At 39.2% G+C, this 20606-nt stretch overlaps 1 protein-coding gene across 9 annotated transcripts in view; it reads right to left on the bottom strand.

Moving 5' to 3' along the window:
- ABLIM2 (actin binding LIM protein family member 2) overlaps positions 1 to 20606 on the bottom strand; it is a 141688-nt gene that overhangs the window by 28198 nt on the left and 92884 nt on the right. For 3 of the 9 annotated variants that reach the window (XM_075194392.1, XM_075194413.1, XM_075194391.1), the window contains 5 exons: positions 19987 to 20019; positions 18379 to 18499; positions 11246 to 11344; positions 4150 to 4251; positions 2543 to 2596 (listed from right to left, as the gene is read on the bottom strand). In XM_075194392.1, the coding sequence (XP_075050493.1) occupies positions 2543 to 2596; positions 4150 to 4251; positions 11246 to 11344; positions 18379 to 18499; positions 19987 to 20019 (409 nt within the window). The remainder of the gene's footprint in view (positions 1 to 2542; positions 2597 to 4149; positions 4252 to 11245; positions 11345 to 18378; positions 18500 to 19986; positions 20020 to 20606) is intronic. The other 6 variants (XM_075194394.1, XM_075194409.1, XM_075194410.1 and 3 more) reach the window with 6 other exon arrangements.

The raw sequence follows: 20606 nt of genomic DNA, 5'->3' as shown, positions 1-20606 counted from the left end.
ATATGGACTTTGATGGCGTTTAAAGGTAAATGTTTCAAACCGTCTAAAAAGTAAAAGTGAAGTTGCCCATAGCAACCAATCAGATCTTAGCTATCATTTTTTAGCATGCACTAGATAAATGATAGCTAGAATCGGATTGGTTGCTATAGGCAACACCTTTACTTTTACGACGGTCTGATAAATCTACCCCTTCGTCTTTTGTACAGTGCGTCTCTTTACATTTTTACACCTACCCTCCGACCTAGGTGCGTTTCTAATTAACTGAGGTCATTCCCGAGAAAGGAGGGTAGTGAATGTAATTTTATTTATTGCCACTAATTGTAATTATCTGAGCTGCATTATTCAGTCGATGCAAACTTGGTTTTATTAATTAAACCCAGGTTATTGCAGTAAAAAAATGGGTAAAGCACAACGCATAGACACAGTGAAATTGAGTCAGGGTGGCAGGTATGATGTTGTTTTGCATAGTATAATATACCTAAAAATGTATTCAGGTAGATATGTATGACAGGAATTCTAATTTAAATTGAACAAACATGTAACAAGTTTGTACCAGCAGAGGGCAGCAAAACATTTCATATGTTAATTTGTAATTGATTAACTTTGAAAATGATAACTGGCTTTCTTGGAAACAAGTTCTCAGGAGCCAGTCAGCTTAGATCGAAGTACAAAAATGGCATATTCATTATTAATGTATTTTCTACGTACTTCTCATTATTAATTAAATCGATCATTCGGAAATCTAAGCCACCATCACCAAAGTGACGTGTAATTTTTCTTGATATACTAATAGGATCTCATTCATTTCTAAATGCATAAACGAATTCAAGTTTTGAAATAAATTTTAAATTAAAAAAATATAGCAAATTTGCAGAGTGGATGAAGCAATGACATATTTCATTCTCGAGATGTACTTCAAATAATTGTTTTCAAAGTTTGTCCCAGTTCATGAAAAAAATGCAGCGATTTCACATACATTTACTAAAGTATCTCAATGATTAGCGTGGACCCAGCGTGCGTTTTTTACTATCAGTCACATGGATATCATTATTGGCTCACTGCGTACAGACAGGGGAGTGCTCAGTCATTCTGCTGATTGAGAGAGGCCTGGGGGTAAATGTATCAAGCTGAGAGTTTTCTGGCGGGTTTGAAAAGTGGAGATGTTGCCTATAGCAACCAATCAGATTCTAGCTCTCATTTTGTAGAATGTACTAAATAAATGATAGCTAGAATCTGATTGGTTTTTCAAACCTGCTGGAAAACTCTCAGCTTGATACATTTACCCCCTGGTGTCTACCTCTCTCACAATGCCATAAACATTTGTATACTACTAGTGGGCACTAAAAACTTTAATGACTATTAAAACTACTCGGAATATAATTTAGACGCGTATACATTTTCAATGAATTTTATGGGCCTGATTTAGACTTGCGTAGAACTGAGATGTGCGTAAAGTTTGCTGCAAAGAGCAGGCGTCCAACTTGCGTCGAGTTGCGCAAAATGACAGCATTCACCGCAAATCGTGTCATCTTGGCTTCCGATGGGCAGGATGCGGGAGCCTTGTCTGCTCTCCCAGGAGTCCGGGAGGTCCGGACTCCTGGACATTCCAGGAGACTTGGCTAGTGTGGTTAACGCATGTATCTGTAGATATCTGTGACTCCATAACAGCCTCAGAAATGTAAGTGTACAGATGCATTTTTTAATGAAATACACAATACAGAAGTAACCACAAGAAAATGGTGTCTGCTTAAACAGTGTTTGCATAATTTTCTCACGGTTAGTGGCATAACTGATGTGAGTGAGTTCTCTGTGCAGCGCTACGGAATTAGTGGCGCTATATAAATAGATGATGATGATCCCGCATATTTCAACGATGTCACATGGACAGCGCACGCAGCACAGTTTAGGAATCGATAGATCTCTTTCCAGCGATGTAACTGCGCCACATGCCATTTGGAACACTGCGTATTCCGCTAGCAGGGAGGAGCCCCGCCACTTGCTTTCAATGTTTATTTTCCACCAGATGAAGGTTGATCGCAGGCTGGGTGCCACTGGTCACTGCAAATTTCCAATTTATGACTACCCACCCTTCTTTTACAGGAAAATTGTAAAGCGCTATGGAAACTGCTGGCCCTATATTAAAAAATGTTGATGATGTTAATGAGGAAAACTTCACCAGTCTGTGAATGTGTACAACCGAACTGACACATTGGGCTAGATTTACTAAACTGCGGGTTTGAAAAAGTGGAGATGTTGCCTATAGCAACCAATCAGATTCTAGCTGTCATTTTGTAGAATGTACTAAATAAATGATAGCTAAAATCTGATTGGTTGCTACAGGCAACATCTCCTTTCAAACACGCAGTTTAGTAAATATACCCCATTGAGTCAGTCATACATCACATAAGACATTTATTGATGAATTTGGAAGTTTTTGTGCCGTGCACTCCCTGTAATATACCTATCTTGTAGCTAGCAATGAGGATGAGTGATTAATTAGTTATCATGCGAAAGGAAAAAAGTAGCGGCAAGCAGACTGTACCATGCTGTCTGTAGATAGGGGGTTTCCTATAGATGTTATCTTTAACTCCAGTGTCTACAGAAGAGAAAAGGAAAGAATAAAAGAATGAGAAAATACAGCCTGCAAATAATGTTTTTTTTTTTTTTTCAACAGCGCAAAAGAAAGTGGGCGAGGTCTATGATATTCCATACTTCATATTAAAGTACACCCGTCAACTGCACACATCAGAGGCAGCCATTTTGTGAGAGTCACCAACATTCATGAGAACGCAGCCGATCAATCCACTGAAAATCAGTAACATCCCAGTGTACTTTGTGTCTAATATTACCTTGTTCCTCCGTGATGATACTGCTTCTTAGTGAATCAATAGTTTGCATTTTCACAGACTTTGGTTCAGTCGCAAAATGGCTGCCTCCACTGTGCGTAAATGACAGATATATATATATAGCAATAAACTATACGTTCCTGTATAAATATGTTAGTATATAAAGCAAGCACACCTCCAGGGAAAGTAAAAGTAGCAAAGAAAAAGCATCAGGAAACAGATGTGTTAATATGTTGTGTAATATTAAATATAATTTACTAAAAATATAAATATATATTTATTTTAATTATTTTATGCTCATCCTTTCTATATGGTATAGTTACTTTCTAAGGGGCCTGAATGCACTACTATTTGCTGGTCAATTAAAAGTATTAGTCAATTCGTAAACGCTTTTCAAAATTGACATAACAGTGAAGAGAAAGCATCATAACAACTCAATGCATATAAACCAAACAAGAGTGGAAATTAGATTATTTAAGTAGCCAGGATAGTTTTTTTTACACTGCAATCCCTACAGAAAATACCATTTATCTAAGGAAATTATGATTTATAACACAATATGATCTGTACTTACTATTAATATCTCAGTGCTGTTAAAACAAATTAAAAGTTGAGCTAGATATAGATATATAAATACTGTATTTGATAACTCCTCTCCTCAAGAGCCTCAGGAGGCCATTTTATACATGGAAACGTATCCTTTTAGACTGGTACAGTAATTACATACATCACAACAATAACAAATTGTCACTATAAAAAGCTGCCTTGCCTGACACAAAACAGGATTTGTGGTAAGTGGTAAGCTAAGGGTATGTGGTTTGGCAGTAAAATAAGTATATTGGAGGTGTGGACTATTGGGACTCCATTTTGTAATCAGAATATTGTCAGGTATTTCACTATTTCAGTTCTTCTCACACAAAGAAATCCACAAACCACCTTAGTAGCCTATGAGGAGAGTGTTATAATTAACACGGGGGCTCTTTAATAAACTGGTGCTATGTACATAAATGTGGTATAACCCACAGCAACCACTCAGACATTCGTCGCTGTCATTTTCTGTAATACACTAGAAACATGACATCTAAAGGTCAGTTGCTATTAGTTACAGCACATGTATGCACACTGCACCGTTTTATTAAAAAAAGAAAAAAAACCAAACAGTCCCAATGTGCTAATTTGTCATTTGTCGAGCAATAATTGGGCAAATGAATCAAGCGTATACATGGATTACTTCAATCAAGCCCTGAGCACATTTGTGCTTCCTGGTAAACGATTGGCAGAACAAACTCCGGCACGTGCCTACCTGGGACATGGAAGTGTCTGGGCGCCTGCTGGTAAGAAGAGGATGAAGATTTGGAATCTGAGCACATGGATAAGCTCGGGGTACTCCGGCCGCTTTCACTGCCTCCGGTGGGAAAAGCAAAGACAGTAAATAAAACCAAAAGATCGAAAATCAACTTAGTTGTTCCTCCCCGTGATGGTGCGGCCTACTCAGAAATACCTCAGGAAAGGCCTTTACCACAGTGAACGGATGGACACCAGACACAAACATGAAGACCCTGAGCTAGACAAGATTTATTGTTGATGATATCAGATAATGAACTTAAAATAATACATTTTAATAAATGAATTATTCCAACTTACGGGTTACGCTGTATTTTTTTTTGTAGAGATGTGTGAATCACCTTTTGCACTGGTAAAAATCTAATGGGATACCAACAATGAGCACCAACGATAGTGCAAGATGCTAATTATTTGTATTTCTAAGCTATTTTATACTTGCAATGAATTATAGATGTGTGTATAATGTATTATAGAATGAGGCAACATATTTTGGGTTACTCTGGCTATCCTAGATAGATATCGCTGAAATTCTTCTCTAAATTGTCTTTTCAGGCAGACGGGTGATACCCTAGTTGCGTTTTGAAGACCTAATATAGAATATATGTGTGATTCTCTTACTGTATTCTAAGTACACATAAAAAGGTTACTATACTGTTTCATTATGAATAATTTGTGGTCATTTTGGGCTCAAGTACCTACAATAATAAAGTTATAATGTATTTTTGTTGTTCTAACTGATCTGCAATCAAAAGATATCGTTTATCCTCACTGTTATTATGAAAAAAGTACCACGGTGATCCTTAGGAAAATAAACGTATGATCACCTGAGTGAACGAACCAATCAGTATTAAAGAACACTTCTTTAATACTGATTGGTTCGTTCACTGTGGTAAGAGTGTGCAATTTTTAAATTGCTTAAAGAGGTAGATTTACTGAAGCTTCTTAAAATGAAAAGTGGAAGTGTTGCTCAGAGCAACCAATCAGAATCTAGCTATCATTTTATAAGCTGTACTAGATAAATGATAGCTAGAATCTGATTGGCTGCTATAGGCAACACTTCCACTTTTTCTTTTTAGAAACTTTAATAAGTCTACCACAAAGTCTCCATTGCTTTTACCAGCGTGATTAGAAGTGTTACCTTACATTCCACTATTAGAAAGGATCAGGACTGCTAGAAATAAACATGATAAAAATAAGCTTTTTCACTTCCTGGCTCTCTGACAAACGTGGCACTGATTACATATTAATACCTAGGGGCTAATTGGGATCCTGTCAGCAGTTTGACAAACACAAGGTCTATTTTTCATTACTATTAAATTATTCGATCTACGTTATATTAAATTCACAATATAAAAATATTACAATTTTACCAAACATAAGTTTGGTAACTTGTAAAAATAATTTATTTGGAGTCTTGAAGAATTTATAAGAGACGGCTCAGTATGTCAGGTTAAACAGCTTGCAGGAGCCAAATATAGCTGGGTTTTGATGGAGATTAAATTCCTGACCCAATACACAAAATAGTCATGCAACAAACATCCCTTCTTTGTGTTAAAATGTGTCATTTATAAAGAGAGGCAAAAAAAGACACCATGCTGGAGTCACGTATCAATTCACTAGGGAACAGTATCATCACTGATGCATTACAGGACTAATATGTCCTTAGTGAATTTATAGGTAAACTCCTGAATACTGTTGGAGGTCACAAGGTCACAATGGCTTCTTCCACTGTGTGTGGTCGGCAAATGCACTTCAACTGATTGGGAATTAAATTAATGTACATTGTGCTGATGAACAGTTGGGCTGAAACCATTGAAGCTTGTTGTCCAATAGACACGTTAAAATCCTACGAAGCCGTAGTCCAACACTTGGGGGTAGATGATGAAACCTGTCAGTTCACTAGGAACCTGTGATGTTACTTTTGGGTAGATTTATCAACCTACTAAAATGGAAAAGTGGAGATGTTGCCCATAGCAATCAATCAGATTCTAGCTATCATTTATCTAGTACACTCTAGAATATGATAGCTAGAATCTATGGGCAACATCTCCACTTTCCCTTTTTAGAAGGGTTATTAAATCTACCCCTTCATCTTGTACATTAATGGGGTAGTCTGCAAGTGGGCAGTATATAGTTTGTATGTATGTACCAGTCCATTCGAGCACAAATGTCTCTCTTTATTCCTGGGTCCTGTTTTCAATCTGTATATGGCTTGAACTATGGAACTAAAAATTTAGTTTGTTTGTATTACACCAAGGTACAATGACTAGGTATACTATGTTTTTGTGGTATTGGATATTATATTTTTTGTTTCCGTGAAAATTTGTGCGTCAAACACAATTATGTTTGAGTTGACAAATCAATGTTAATCACATTATGTAGTAATAAAAATGTATCTGGTTTGGCAAAGTCCGTGTGCTATTAACGGTTGCTCACAGCAATATGAAAAATATAAATTACAGTTTTTTAGTCTCTGCAGTGTAACACATTGAATATATAAAGTAATTGGGTTCCTCTTTTGTTTTCTGTAATATCTCCTTGGTTGATTTGTGGTATAGCAAAAACAAGTAGCCTGTGGCTCGCCAGGTATTGCTGAACTACAAGTTCCAGCATGCCTTACCACCCCTGACATTGCAAGCTGGGTCTTTTAGTTCCACCGTAGCTTTAGAGAAACTGGTTGTCGAGGCCGGGTTAATGGTATTTTGTATCATCTTATCAAATACACTCTTCTGTTATTTTAAATTAGTATTAGTCAAGAGACGCTTGCGTTATACAACCACTTATCATTTTAGAAACCCCAACACTGAGAGTTACATGTTAACATTATGTGATTCTACAGCTAAAACCTGGATGTCTCACAGCATGTCACCCTTATTAAAATGACATGTAATGTATGACAATGGTATAATTATATTATGCAGGTATCACAGATAGTGCCTGATTCATCTCCTATCTGCCTACACACACGCCTGTAAATGTAGCCCTGACGGCAAATTCTGCATGAAGTAACAGTGACTGGGGATATATTAGAGCCGCCACCTTCTATCTCTGTGTGAACGACAGCTGCTGATCCTGCCATCAACTGCATCTATGTAATAATGGGAGACAATGGCGATGCTGTTTAACGGGAAGCTGCGTCTGAACCATTGTGCATAACTCCCATCTGTCCCGATTTCAGCGGGATAGTCCTGAATTTATGTTTGTCCCACAGGTGAGAATGGGAAGGGAGATAGTTAATGGGTAGCAGTCCTCTGGGGTGTGGCATAATCAGATGATCCTAATTGTCTTTGTCGGCTATAGCCCAGAGGCCTCGGGCAGCTAGGGGGCCCTAACAAATATTTTTATGTGATACTTCCGACGATTGGGTCGGGGGCGGCTTCCCATTCATTATAGGCAGGTGCAGCTAACAGCAAATCTGATGCTGTTAGCTGCCCTGAGAAGGTCTTGTGAGACTGTGACTCAAAGTCACGTGAGATCTCCTCACTAGGCAGGGCGCTGCCCACCGCACAGGACAAGAAGAAAGAAGAGGAGCCTGCAGCGAGAGAAGGGGACCAGGTAAGTGCTGTATATATATCTGGGGAGGGGGGGCTCACAGTTCCCTTAGCCCAGGGGGCCTCCATTGGCTTAATCCGGTACTGGGGTGTGGCCACACAACATCATAACGTGACCACACCCCCACTGTGATGTGACCATGCCCCCTGTCCCACTGTCAGGGACTTGCATGTCAGCAGGGATGGTTGTGTCTGGAGTCAGGGAGTATTTGGCGAAAACTGCATCCCTGTGGGCAGCACAGCAGCACGGCTTATGTGACTGGCTGTCACTGTCCAGGCTGTGGATTGGTGCATTCCTATACGGAGCATCGCTAACACTTCATCACTTCGCACTAAATAAGTACATTTATTTATATCTTTGTGCCCATTATGTGGCTGATTGGGGGGATGTTTTGTTTTACGAAAATGCAGTGTAATGTCAGGGTCAGTCTGAGCAATATGTCCTTACTAGATGCGTCATATATGGGAATGAATTTCAGTTTTCAGGTCTATTTGCCCTTTATCACTTCTTCAAATGTCATTGTCTGTATGTTTATCGGCAGTATGAGCTAGAATATAATAAGGAAGGCATCATTTAACATCTGCTCCTGAGGGAGAACTATCCTAAAATAAAGTGGATAGAGTTTTATAAGTCATTTTACTGAATGTTATTTATTTTAAAGAAATGGCACATTTTTAAAGACCCACGACAGAGGCTAGGGGGACTCCTTTTGCGCCTGGGATCTACCAGAGCTTCACCCAGGGGACGACAAATGCCCATCCCCAGAAGGGAGGGCATCGGTGGTTTCAGGGTGGCTGATATTAGCCAAAAGGCCGAGAAGTGATCTACTACTATTATCTTACCTACATGTGATGCTGTTGCTAGAGAAACTAGTGATGGACAAGTGTCCCAGTTCTAAAGTGTAGTATATATCTATATTTCATATTGCTGCTCCTCTCTCAGGCTGAGCTGTTTAACATAATCACTGGGGAATTCCTGGTGCATAACTACCCCCAATCATTCTGCTATATAATCGACAAAAGCTCCATAATACCCCTATCCACTGTACATAGCCCAGTGACAATATACACAATAAAACACACTGGAAGTAGTCAATTCCTGGGGAAGACGGTATTGTATGTATATTATTAGGCTTCCTATTTAAACTCAAACTCGCCTACTTTTGGTACTTCGTCTCTAGGAGAACCCACAGGGAAGGGACAAGTCTGGGTGTTGTGACAACGTGATCTGCACAAGTGCAGCAAGGGGCACCAAGACGCGATTTCCGTCAAATAGCAACGTCAAGGCCTCGCTCTGCCCACTTCAGACTACAGTGAAACAGGATCCAGGAGGGTGTCTAACTCTGCCGGGAGTCTGGAGGATTACCCAAAATTCAGGGGACTCCTTGACATTTCCGGGACAGTAGACAAGTATGAAGTGACAGCATGTCCCAGATCTATAACCATACAAACAGAGGATATGGATCGCTTGAGTAAATAATTGTAGATATATAGTGTAAGTTCAGCTGTGTCAGATCACAGCAGATTGTGGGCTGAAATTAACAGTAAATTACCCTAAGAATTATACCAAAACATCCAAACATTCACAATGAATAATAAGTGCAATAATAAAGGATTCTAAGAAATAAACGGAGACTATAATTTGTGCTGCTAACATTAATCAGAGCAATGGCAGATCTCTGTGTTGCTCAGCATGTAAAATTAAGAACCAATTTATGATCAGGAGCAGCCAAGAGTAAGAGGATAATGCCACCTGCATGAATGGCTGTCACAGAGTGTGGGACTCCTTGCAGTCGTACACCCGTCAGGTCACCGATATCTAAGATCAAAGGCAATGACAAAGGGCATAGACCGAGCCCTGCTGTAATTAACTCAAGTGGTCGCTTGGTCCGGATCAGTACAAAGGCCATATAGTCTCATGTGTAGTATTATAGGGGAGGTGGCTGCCCTAGTACCATAATCCTACCACATCTTTTCTTCAGTATAAATGGCTGAATAAAGAGCAATAATAAGTTATACTTATTGCCTTTATATACATTTATGTGGATAGGTTGAAGCTGTCAAGCTAAATGGGAAGTAGGAGGAGGCGAGGAAAACCCCCCAGGGTGGAAAACAAGTCAAATCTGCACCAGGCAGTCAATGTGCAGTAAGGTAACCTAATGTAACAAACACTATCTTTTAAATTATTACATATATATATATATATATATATATATATATATATATATATATATTCCTAATGACAAGGATATACTAAGGAAATGAAAGCAGCAATCCATTTTCTGCATACGATGAAAGAAGAGCTACTCGCTAGGAGATGAGACTATTTTATTGGTTATTAAACACTGTGTAATAGTTGGTGCCTATAATTAAGCTGCAGCATGAGGACAGCAGGGGATCCCACTGACTATCACTGCGGCAGCAGCATCCAACAAGTCACCGAATGAGTTAGAAGAAGCCAGGGGAGGGCTGGCAAGTTTTAGCCAGGGGGGGGGGCTCCACTCAGCAGCCTATTAGGACAATTTTAAAAGTAAAAAATGCAAGTGGCCCAGTGACCCAGTCCAAGGTAACCCGCTATGGGACCTCCCAGGGGGCAGATGCCCCCCTTGCCCAGTCTGTCCCCGCTGCCAGCTAAGACCATGTGAAGCAGATCTCTGTGTATGGGGGGGACATATATCTATTTTGCTATTAGTTTATGGCTATGTTGAATCAGGACTGAAATTAATTTATCCCCTTCTATGTATAACAACAACACTAGGGTATGACTAACAATACAGTTTTAGAACATCCTGCAACTAGAAACATGTCATATTGCTTTGGAGAAGTGATTGACTAACTGACTAAGGTGTTGTGATACTAACCACTAGTATACGGCCTACCACACACCACCACTGCTCACTAGACATGTCAGGCTAAACTGATTAACATGGAGTGAGGAAGCCCCCCCCAATCATGTTAACCAGAAAAATGTCATCTCGCACTCCTACATAATGTGCAAGACGTCCGTAACAGGCCCACAATGCACCAGTACATTTGATAGAAATAAGTGAGCGAAAATATCTTTCAGGGTAAATATTTTCCAAGGTTAGATGGTGAGACAGCCAGTGGACATAGATAATAGAATAAAGAAAACTCTCCCTCATATACAAATTATATTTATTTTCACAGGATACATTACTCTGTATACATCATTTCAGATAACGTTAGTCCAATTTTCTGGAACTTTGCAATGATTAAGAACTAAGGTGATATTTTACAGAAACTTATTTTCCAAATAATATAAAATGTCGCTTCTAACATAACATGACATGACATGACATTTTGTGACTATGATTCTCACACAGGATGGTAAATACACAACAACAAAAGTAAAACATGGGCACGTTAACAAAAAACAAAACAAAACATCCTTTTCATGCGACCCACAAACCAAAACAATATCTCAGCCCAGACAATGTCATGTTAGTCACAGGAATTACATCACAACGACATTCCTGTCCTTACCTTTGAAGAAAGGGATGTAATGATGTCTGAATGTAGATGTGGGGCTTGTATGTTGGGACAGGGAGATGCAGCTACTAGTACCGAAAGGGTCAGTACCAGCTGATAAGGTAACAGAAAGGAAATCAAAAGAACGGTTTAGTTCCACGGCGGAACTCATGCAGCATTACTAACAGAGTTACATTGCAAAGCATCATAAACAATATGATAAGCAAATGTTTTGCAGCTTCTTCCTGGTATGATATCATGCACCATTTTCTCCATAAGTGAGGACCACTCCTTGTGAAATGGGGAGCAGGTTCGAATATCAGCCTGGCCACACTGCCTACTGCCCTCAAAAGAACAAGCTGTAACTCAGAAGTGCGATAAGAATGAATGGTATTGGCCATATTTAATAACGCTGCGTCACGTGCACAAATGTATTGTAACCCCAAGCAACCAATGAGATCTTTGCTTTCACATTCTGACTGCACTACAGAAATCAAGAACTAGAATCTGATTGGTTGCAACAGGATACAGCACTGGTGCACACAGCAACATATTATTAAAAAGGCCCGAGAGTGGGCAACTTCAGTTGTCGAGCTAATGTCATGCCAAGCCAAAAATGAACTGTGTAATGAAAGTGCCATGAGAAGTATCCTGAGACAGAGTCAAAGGGCCAGAGTCCTTAAGGAGAGTAAAACAAAAAAAGAGGAGTAAGTTTGCCCCTGGACAAACCATCTTACGATGCAAGGGGTGCAAATTAGTTTATTATTTTGCACAAAAGTTAAATACTGGCTGTTTTTTCATTTACAACACAAATACTTGACAGCTTTATATTTACACTGAAATGTAAAGTTGATCTAGGACATGCCCTACCCTAACTATAAATCTGTCCCCACATTTTAAATTTACCTCCCCTCCAATGCAACATGGTTTTGCCAAGGTGCAAAGTTACTCCTTTTTTTTTTTTGCTTTGCTCTCCTTAATGACTCAGGCCCAAAATGTCTAATTGTTGTCCTGCCTCCTTTCTATGCTATTAGTACCTCAAAGTTATTAATGACTTGCCCTGATCACCGACAAATGATTAAACATTTAATTGCATAGTTTAACTGTGCTTGGAACTCTGTGTACAGTACTGTATAGGCCCATGTACACACTAGGTAACCATTATAAAGGCCCTAAGTTGTACCTCTCGCCCACACACAGTGAGGCAGCCATCTTGTGAGAATTCAGCCTTATCGATTCACTAGGAAATAATGACATCACTGAAACAGGAGGCCTAATGCCTCAGTGATTGCAAAAATTACTAGTGAATTGACAGGCTGTGTTCTTATGAAATTTTAATTAATTTTATTCCTTCACAAAAGATCACAAAATGGCTGCCTAACTTTGTGTAGGCCAAGTGTACACCTACAAGAGTGGGCACAAGGAATAGCTTAACCCAGCACAGTGTAATGTATTGCTGTTCACCTTTAATGTAATTTTCTGATAACTTGTACAAGCATACAAAGCAGATCCTAGCGATAAAGTAAAACACAGCCCCCACTCCCTTTCAAAGGTGACCAAGAGCTGAAAAGACAAAGATTAATGTGACTAATAATTACACTGATTAGTACACAGTAAGATAAACTCCTACAATATTCTGCGTAATATTAAAGATAGGGAGGAGGGAATGATTCAACCGTGGAGAGACAAGCTATTAAAGCTGGGGGATGGTGTGCTCCTTATACAATTCAATGAATAGCAACATTAATGCAGAAACATTATGAAGACCAATAGGAAATAGAATTAAAATAATGGGAATATATTGGGGTAAATTACAGCTATAGAAGTATTTACATATTATACTAGGGCTCTAAATGGGCCATATAGCCTGGATGGGGCTATCTGTGTGGCCCATGCGCCATTTCTCTTTTCTGGGAGGCAGGACTTCCCCTAATGAAACCTTGCGTAGGTCAAGCATCCATCCCCAAACATGAACACACTAGACCAGTGGATTCCAAACTTTTTGAGTTCAAGGCACCCTTAGGGGGATCCATAATTTTTTCAAGGCACCCTTAAGCCAAAATAATTACCAAGTAGTCCCCCGCCTTGCTTACCACTGGCCCTGGCCGAGGCACCCCTGTGAGATCGCCTCGGCACCCCAGGGAGCCTAGGCACACAGTTTGGGAACCACTGCATTAGACCCTCTGCTCTTCCTTTTCTCACTCTCATTTCTATCAAACGGACAATGAAAGCTAGGCCGGGCCTGGCTGGGCTCTCTTGGCCCCCGAGCAGGACTGTGCCCTTTCTCTGCATGTGCTCACCCTCCAACTAAGACTCCACTTTCTGCAGTAACCACATGTAATATTAAAGCTGTGGATGGTTAGAGGCAGCAGCATAAAACTGACCAGTGTGGGTGAATACTGATGGGCGTGGGGCTGTTGTGAAGATCATAAGGAGGATATGTGGGGGCATAAACAGTCTATGAACATGGAGTTCATTTACTACCATATGAAGGAAGTTAGCTCTACTTTTTGTCTCATTTATTCTTATAGAACTAGAGATGCTCAAACTGCTGGAACCGATTTAAAATGAAATTGAAATTAGCCACGAACTTCTTCGCCGTCCAATCAAGATTTTTTGGCACTTTGAACTTGGCCGAGGAAGTTAAACCCAAATTACAGTTTGAAGTCCAAGGTTGATGTCAGAGTCTGCAGCTCTCGGGTAACGCAATAAATAAATTAGAAAAACGTTGACTTTTTGAGCTATTTCTTATTCAAATAGGGCACAGTACTGCTTTAGAGTTTGAAGTTCAAGTTCAAAGTTGGAGTTCACCAGTGCAAAACCCATAACAAATGCTATATAGGTTAGCCATTTTAGCTTATACAAGCTCAAAGATGTTCAAACTGGCTCAAGCGTGGTTAAATCTGCTCTCTTTAAATCGATTTTACCTGGGTTTAAGAATCTATCTCAGGTTTTCATAACCACTTTGAAACAATTTCATGAATCTCTATAGAGATTACCTCCTCAATGACGTAAGTTACGATTTTGATTTAAATTGTGTATTTGAAATGTGGATTTACTTGCTTAATTCTGAACTTGTTTGTATGAAACTTAGGGCAAGAGAAGGATTTCAGATATAAATATGTTTAGCAGAATGGAAACTATCTTGGGTATATACGAATCCTGCTTTAGTACAGCCAACAAACTACACTGTACAATAAATGACTTGTGGTTTTGACGGGATCATAATTGAAACTGCAGGTTTTTTTAAGTTTATTAGTATCATTAGCACAATATTTTATTAGCAGGCATCTGAAATTACCCCTAAAAGACCCCGAACTAAACTCAATAAATCATAAGACAGGTACAAACACAATGAAGGCAGCATTTCTTTAATAAAAAAGATTTCTGTTCAAGACACCATATCCTGAGCAGCAATAATTCTCCAAAAAGGAATGCAGTAGGTTTTAGAAATACCCTGAAGCCCATTCCCTCTGACCTCTGTTCTTCTTGGCTACAAAAAAATCAAGTGTGACCGGTGGGTCTATTACAGATTGGCCAGAATGACTACCAATGATAAAATGTGTGCCGTGATTTGGGATCACTGGTGTCGTGAACATAGAGAACTTACAGTTATTTATAAGGGTTAACCCATCACATAATTGTGGGAGATAAGGCCTAAATCATAACTGCAGTGTAAATATGGTATATTAATTGAATCCATTGATAAGTTGAACTACTGAAGTGTAAATTGTGAAGACAGAAAGTCTGTTGTATTTGTATTTGAAGGCTCTGCCCATTCCAGTGTGAGAAGATAGGAGTGTCGCCTGTGGCAGCTTCAAAGAGCCTCTGCTGTGAGATATAGCCTGGCCTAGGATGGAGTTTTGACACCTAAATAGACTTTTAGGAACCGCTCAGCATGGCCCATGTGCTTACATGGCTATATGTGATATAGACAAAAAATAATTCAGTTTTAAAATATGCCACTTAAAATCAGTAAAAGTAGTGATCAACCACATATTCCTCAATAGCATGATAAAAGGCAGCTCATATGTCAAATTAATAATTCTGCCCCACTGAGAGGTAAGGCAAATGAGTGTAAGCTCTACGAATACACTATATTTAGGCGTGTTTGGTATCAAAAGATGGACAAATTCATAAGGGATTTATTAATAATAAAATTGGGTCTGTTTGACGCTCCACAGAAAAGTTAGGTCACATAGTAGAATTGGGTAGTAAATCAGACAACATGCAAATGGTGAGTGAAAAAAGTATCACAGACCACAACCCCCAGGAGGTGGGAAGGTGTAAAGGTGTCTTTAAAAAGCGGAGACCAGTTACAACAAATTGTCAGTCTTTTGGGAAATCAATCATTCATTGATAAGCTGTCCATCTTCAAGCCAATTTCCCTTGGCTCAGAATATACCACTTCGATACTCTGAATCGAATCCTTTTTATTTTAAACTGTTTTGCTTGTGCATGTTATGTCAATGTATTACTTTTATTAATTGCTTTTTTTTATATCTGAATGCCCTGTACTTTTGTATATTAAATCTATAATTTAATATGTGGGGTCCTTGATACTCTAACAAATCCATTAGCCTGTTAAGAAGAATAACCCTTTGAATGCCGGTGTGAGATTTATTGCTACATTTGAATAACAAGCTCAGTGTGTGCTTGCATTTACATGTGTGTTACAGTTTGGAGGTGTGAAGAGTTAACCCTTTATTTACTAGTAGAGGCTTTGTTAGCCTGTGGTAGCTAGAAGCCTTGTGTGCCAGTGTGGGACAGTATATTGGGGTCCTACTGCCCGTATTCAATAGGTGGTGGAAAACCTGAAGAGTGTGGGTGTGAGAGAGCTGTGTGGGGGCAAATCAGTAGGTCTATAACCTGTGTAATAGGGAGAGAGAGAGAGACTGTGGGCTGGAATCGTGTGTGACCTCATACAGCAAACACCCCAAAGTCACGGCAGCTGGGAGCGGGTTCGTGACAACTGGTATAAAACAACCTCAGCAGGGAGGAGAATGAGGGTACACTCGAATAACAACAATGCAGTAAAGCTTCCCTTGAAGAGTTCTCCTGGTGCTAGGCATTACCTATGTCGTCTAGTGGAAATTCATGTTCAGCATAGCATTTAGAAGACATAAGGTTATAGGTGTGTGCATTAATTATGACACTGGTGTAAACATATAATATTGGATTGGCCATGATGTAAAGTATTTAAACCAAAATAAATCTCTTGTCAGAACATAATGGGGGGAATTTATTTTTTAGCGGTAAGCCGCAAAGTGCCTCCAGAATGGTCCGTGAAGAGACTCTGCCACGGTGCGCGGCCTGAAATGCCAGGTCATCCTTGTTCCTCTAAAAATGAGCGAAGATTCGTCTACCTTAGTAGCCGATAGTGTGTCGCATAGCTAAGACTTGAATTCCCCATATGAGTCAAATACATAATCAGAAAGGTATCTCTATTAGAAGGTGTGCAATATATTAGCGGAACAGGTATATGAAAAACATAAAATATTACTTTATTACAAAAATTATTGACTTGGCTGATATTGGAGAACTGACTACGGTAAATAGAGACCATGAGCTTTTTGTGATAAAAATAAAAAATAAGCACCTTATTTAAAGTTATATATATATATATATATATATATATATATATATATATATATATATATATATATGAAATTAGGGTCCGAGCACCTAATGTATTTACTCTTTAAATCCGGTGAAGTGGTCTGTGGTAGAAAATGATGCAGCCAATCAGCATTACAATGTTAACAGCATCACAGAGTATTACAGATCAGTCAGCACCTGTGTGCGCTTTGTAGACAGTAATGATGTGAGATTTGTGTTATACTGGTGCAGGAAGACTGAGGTGTCCAGTGGGCATCGATATGAAACAAAGTTCATACATCCAACCTTTTATCCAATCTCACCTCCTGGGCAAGACTTGGAGGATGCTGCTAATAGCTTTGCACATTGCGGTTTAAAAATGTCAATTTAGCAAATATATTCCAGGCTTCAAGTGAACTCACTAAATAAATGATTTTTTCTCAGGCTGCAAAATATTCCCAGCACCAAGAAATATCAGGACAAGTAACGTAACATCAACAGGGACATTTTCCAAATGTGAAGATATATTTATTGGGCTAAAAAAAAATCCTGTTTAGTAATGTGAAGCAACAAATAATTAAAACACAGATTTACACTTGACACGTGTTGATAAAAACCCCACATTAGTAACGGATGACCTTCATGTTAAGAATTACAAGTCATTCTGTAAACACATACAGTACAATATGGAGTTCATACTTAAGTACACACTACAGATTGTTCTCTGATATCGCAGTAGTGTGTACGCTCCCACGATCATGTTTTGTGGTACCAAAGCACATTGTATTGTTTGATTTTATAGACTGATAAAAATGACTATCAACTATGGAACAATGTTGGGGTGAATGTGGATGTGTGTACACACTCACAACCAGCAGTGTAGGCAGATCTCTATAGAGTGTACAGAATCTTTTCAGCAGATGGTTATGACAGATGAAGAGCACTGATCTGAAGGTAAATTGTGTAGGTGTGTACACATGAATCTGCATTCTCATCGGGACTTTCAGTCGTTGGTGAAATCGCTACAGAAATCGCATCTGCAGTAATTTTCTGTAGTGTGTACCCAGCTTTACAGCTGTGTTTGCACTAATTATCTAATTGCCCTTTTATAAAAATGACACTTTGAGGTCATTATATTACTAGTTAGTACCTGGGTCATTCTGCTTTGAAATGTTCACTATCTGTCTCCTAAACAAAGGCAGCCAATTAGTGGACTTAACCCAGATTCTTGAGAATGCAGCTTAACAATTCCCTAGTGGCACCACCTCACATCACTGTGTGCCTCGTGCCTCAGCAATGTCACTGATGAATTAATAAGCTCATCAATATTATTTATTGCCCCAGAAATGCTGCCTTCATTGTCCGTAGGTAAGGAGAAGACTAGATGCTATAAAGTAGAGCGCTACATTTCTGTTGGATGTTGCTGTGTAAACAGATTTAATGTCAGTGTGCTGTGAATTCCACAAATAGAAGCATTCTATCCTGTGTCAGCACACGGTCTCTGCTGCGTGATGAAGATGTACGGATACAAGACACATGACTCCAGTTACCTGGTATGCTGTAGTGCTGAGGTGAGTGGGACGTTGGTGTATACCGGCCATAGCCGATTGATCCGGTGGAGCTGGGGCTGGATGTCCGGTACTGTTTTATTAAACGATCATCCTGATCTCCCTTATGAATGAATAGAGAACACATTATTACATATGCAGTATATACATTTATATACTAAGAGACATATACTGAGGTTTACTTTACAACATGGCAAACAGAACAATATCAGGAAACAAAACTCTGTTTATTCCCAGCAGGTACAGTTATTCAATAGAAATTATTTTCTATTTTTGTTCGAAGCGAGAGTTAATGTTTGTAAATAGTGCATTAGTTCCACAACTTAAATTGAGTCTAGTGCCAACATAGGCTACAATCCTGGTATTTTCAGAAACAGGGATCCTTGGCCACTGAATCAGAGAGGTTTCTGAGTCATGGAGAAGCCCACCCCATAAAACATATGTGCAGTGTGATTGGTGATTGTGTGATAGAAATTCTGTTTTTTCCAGTTGAGTCTCATGTTCTCGCCTATGAGCTTCTCTACTGTTTAGAAACTCCGTGCTTCAGTGACTGGAAAAGTGCAGGCGTACCAAGTGCCCATATAAAACTGCTGCAAATTGTGTTCACTAGCAAAGCAGCCACTGCGGGACTATGCAAAGCTGCGGGATACCCTGCACCAGATTTCCGCCAAGCATGCGTCACGTATGCTTACACCCATGTTCATAACCCATCTGTTTTGTTTGCAAAATATGTACTTATTATTAGGCATCAATAAAACTTAAAAAACCTGTGTAATAAAGGAGAAACAACTACCCGTCGTGCATACATGAAAAAAATAGTTTAAACACAGACAAAAGTATAACATATGCAGTGCAACGGAGAAAGCACCAATCAGGACCAGCGGAACGTTCGCAAACAACCATTCACAAGTGGTTGGCTATTGCTGGTTACTGTTGTCATCGTTCGCTTTTTGCACCTGTGCGTGACCACCCTGCAATTTATACACCTTTGGCAAGTGTTTATTTGTCTGAGTCCGAACTGTATCTGCTCGCAAACGTGTGAACACACCCTTACTGTACTTGGTCTAAGTCAGAACGCCGCCTCCCTCCCTGCGCAAGCAGACGTAAGTGCCCCAGTCACACAAACCTGCATAGGCGCAAATGTATGCAGCTACTTTTCTGCGCAGGGTGATTTCATGGAAGAAATGCTCGTGCAAACTGATACTGTCATCATAACATAGAACCAAAATGTACACTGGGTGAAAGACTCATCAAAACATAGAACCAAAATGTACACTGAGTGAAAGACTCAAACTATTAATAACAACGGTAAAACTAAGACTTGAGCACAATTTGCACTTTGAGAAATAAGAGCACTTGATGATAGAGTCCATCAAACGCGTTGGTTTCTCTATTTGAGTCTACACGTCTCCCTCATACAAGCTTCTACAGATTATCTTTCACCAGCTATGCATGTGAAATAACCATGATCACATCCCAGCAGTGAGATGAATAACCGGGCGTGACAGAAGCAAAAAGGCAGAAATGCAAAACAAGGTAAATAAATAAAAAAAAATGACATTTTTCAGCATACAAATGTAGGTCAATTACCTCTGTAGGAGTTGGAGAGAACAACTGAGGTGACTGCAAACAGCAACACAAAATAGGAAATTAGTGAGAGGATTCCATGCATGATGGCACTAATGGAAAGATAACAGTTCTTAGCATCTATCGTGTAACATATGAGGAATTAAACAATATTGTGAAGAAAAATAAAATCAATACCACTAATAATGAAATTGATAAGGAAAAAGTCCTATTTGCATAACAGTATCACATCACATTTATCAGACAAGATATAGGGAGACTCTTACTCTTCTAAACTGCAGTTTTAGCATGTTGCCCTCCCTATTGTTCTGTGTGGGGGTAACAAATGCATTGATGCCAGTTGTCAAGGGACATTGTAGTTGGAAATCAGACTTTAACCCACCTGTCTTAATGTGAATATTTATAATTTATTCAAGTTTAAAGTGAAACGTTCACCCCTTCACACACATCTCAGACCATGGGGGACAATTACAAAAACTAGTGGATAAAGCTGCTTTAACCAGATTCTAATCAATTTGTTCTAGTACAGCTTAGAAATTGAAAGCAAACTAGCAATGTCTTTCATTCTTATCCATTCATTTAGTGTAGAAAGAGAGGATAGTGTTCATGTCATAATAAGAATG

Source organism: Mixophyes fleayi, chromosome 1 (genome assembly GCF_038048845.1).
Source record: "Mixophyes fleayi isolate aMixFle1 chromosome 1, aMixFle1.hap1, whole genome shotgun sequence".
In the NCBI taxonomy this organism is placed as follows: Eukaryota; Metazoa; Chordata; class Amphibia; order Anura; family Limnodynastidae; genus Mixophyes; species Mixophyes fleayi.
This window is presented reverse-complemented; position numbering and strand designations above follow the sequence as displayed.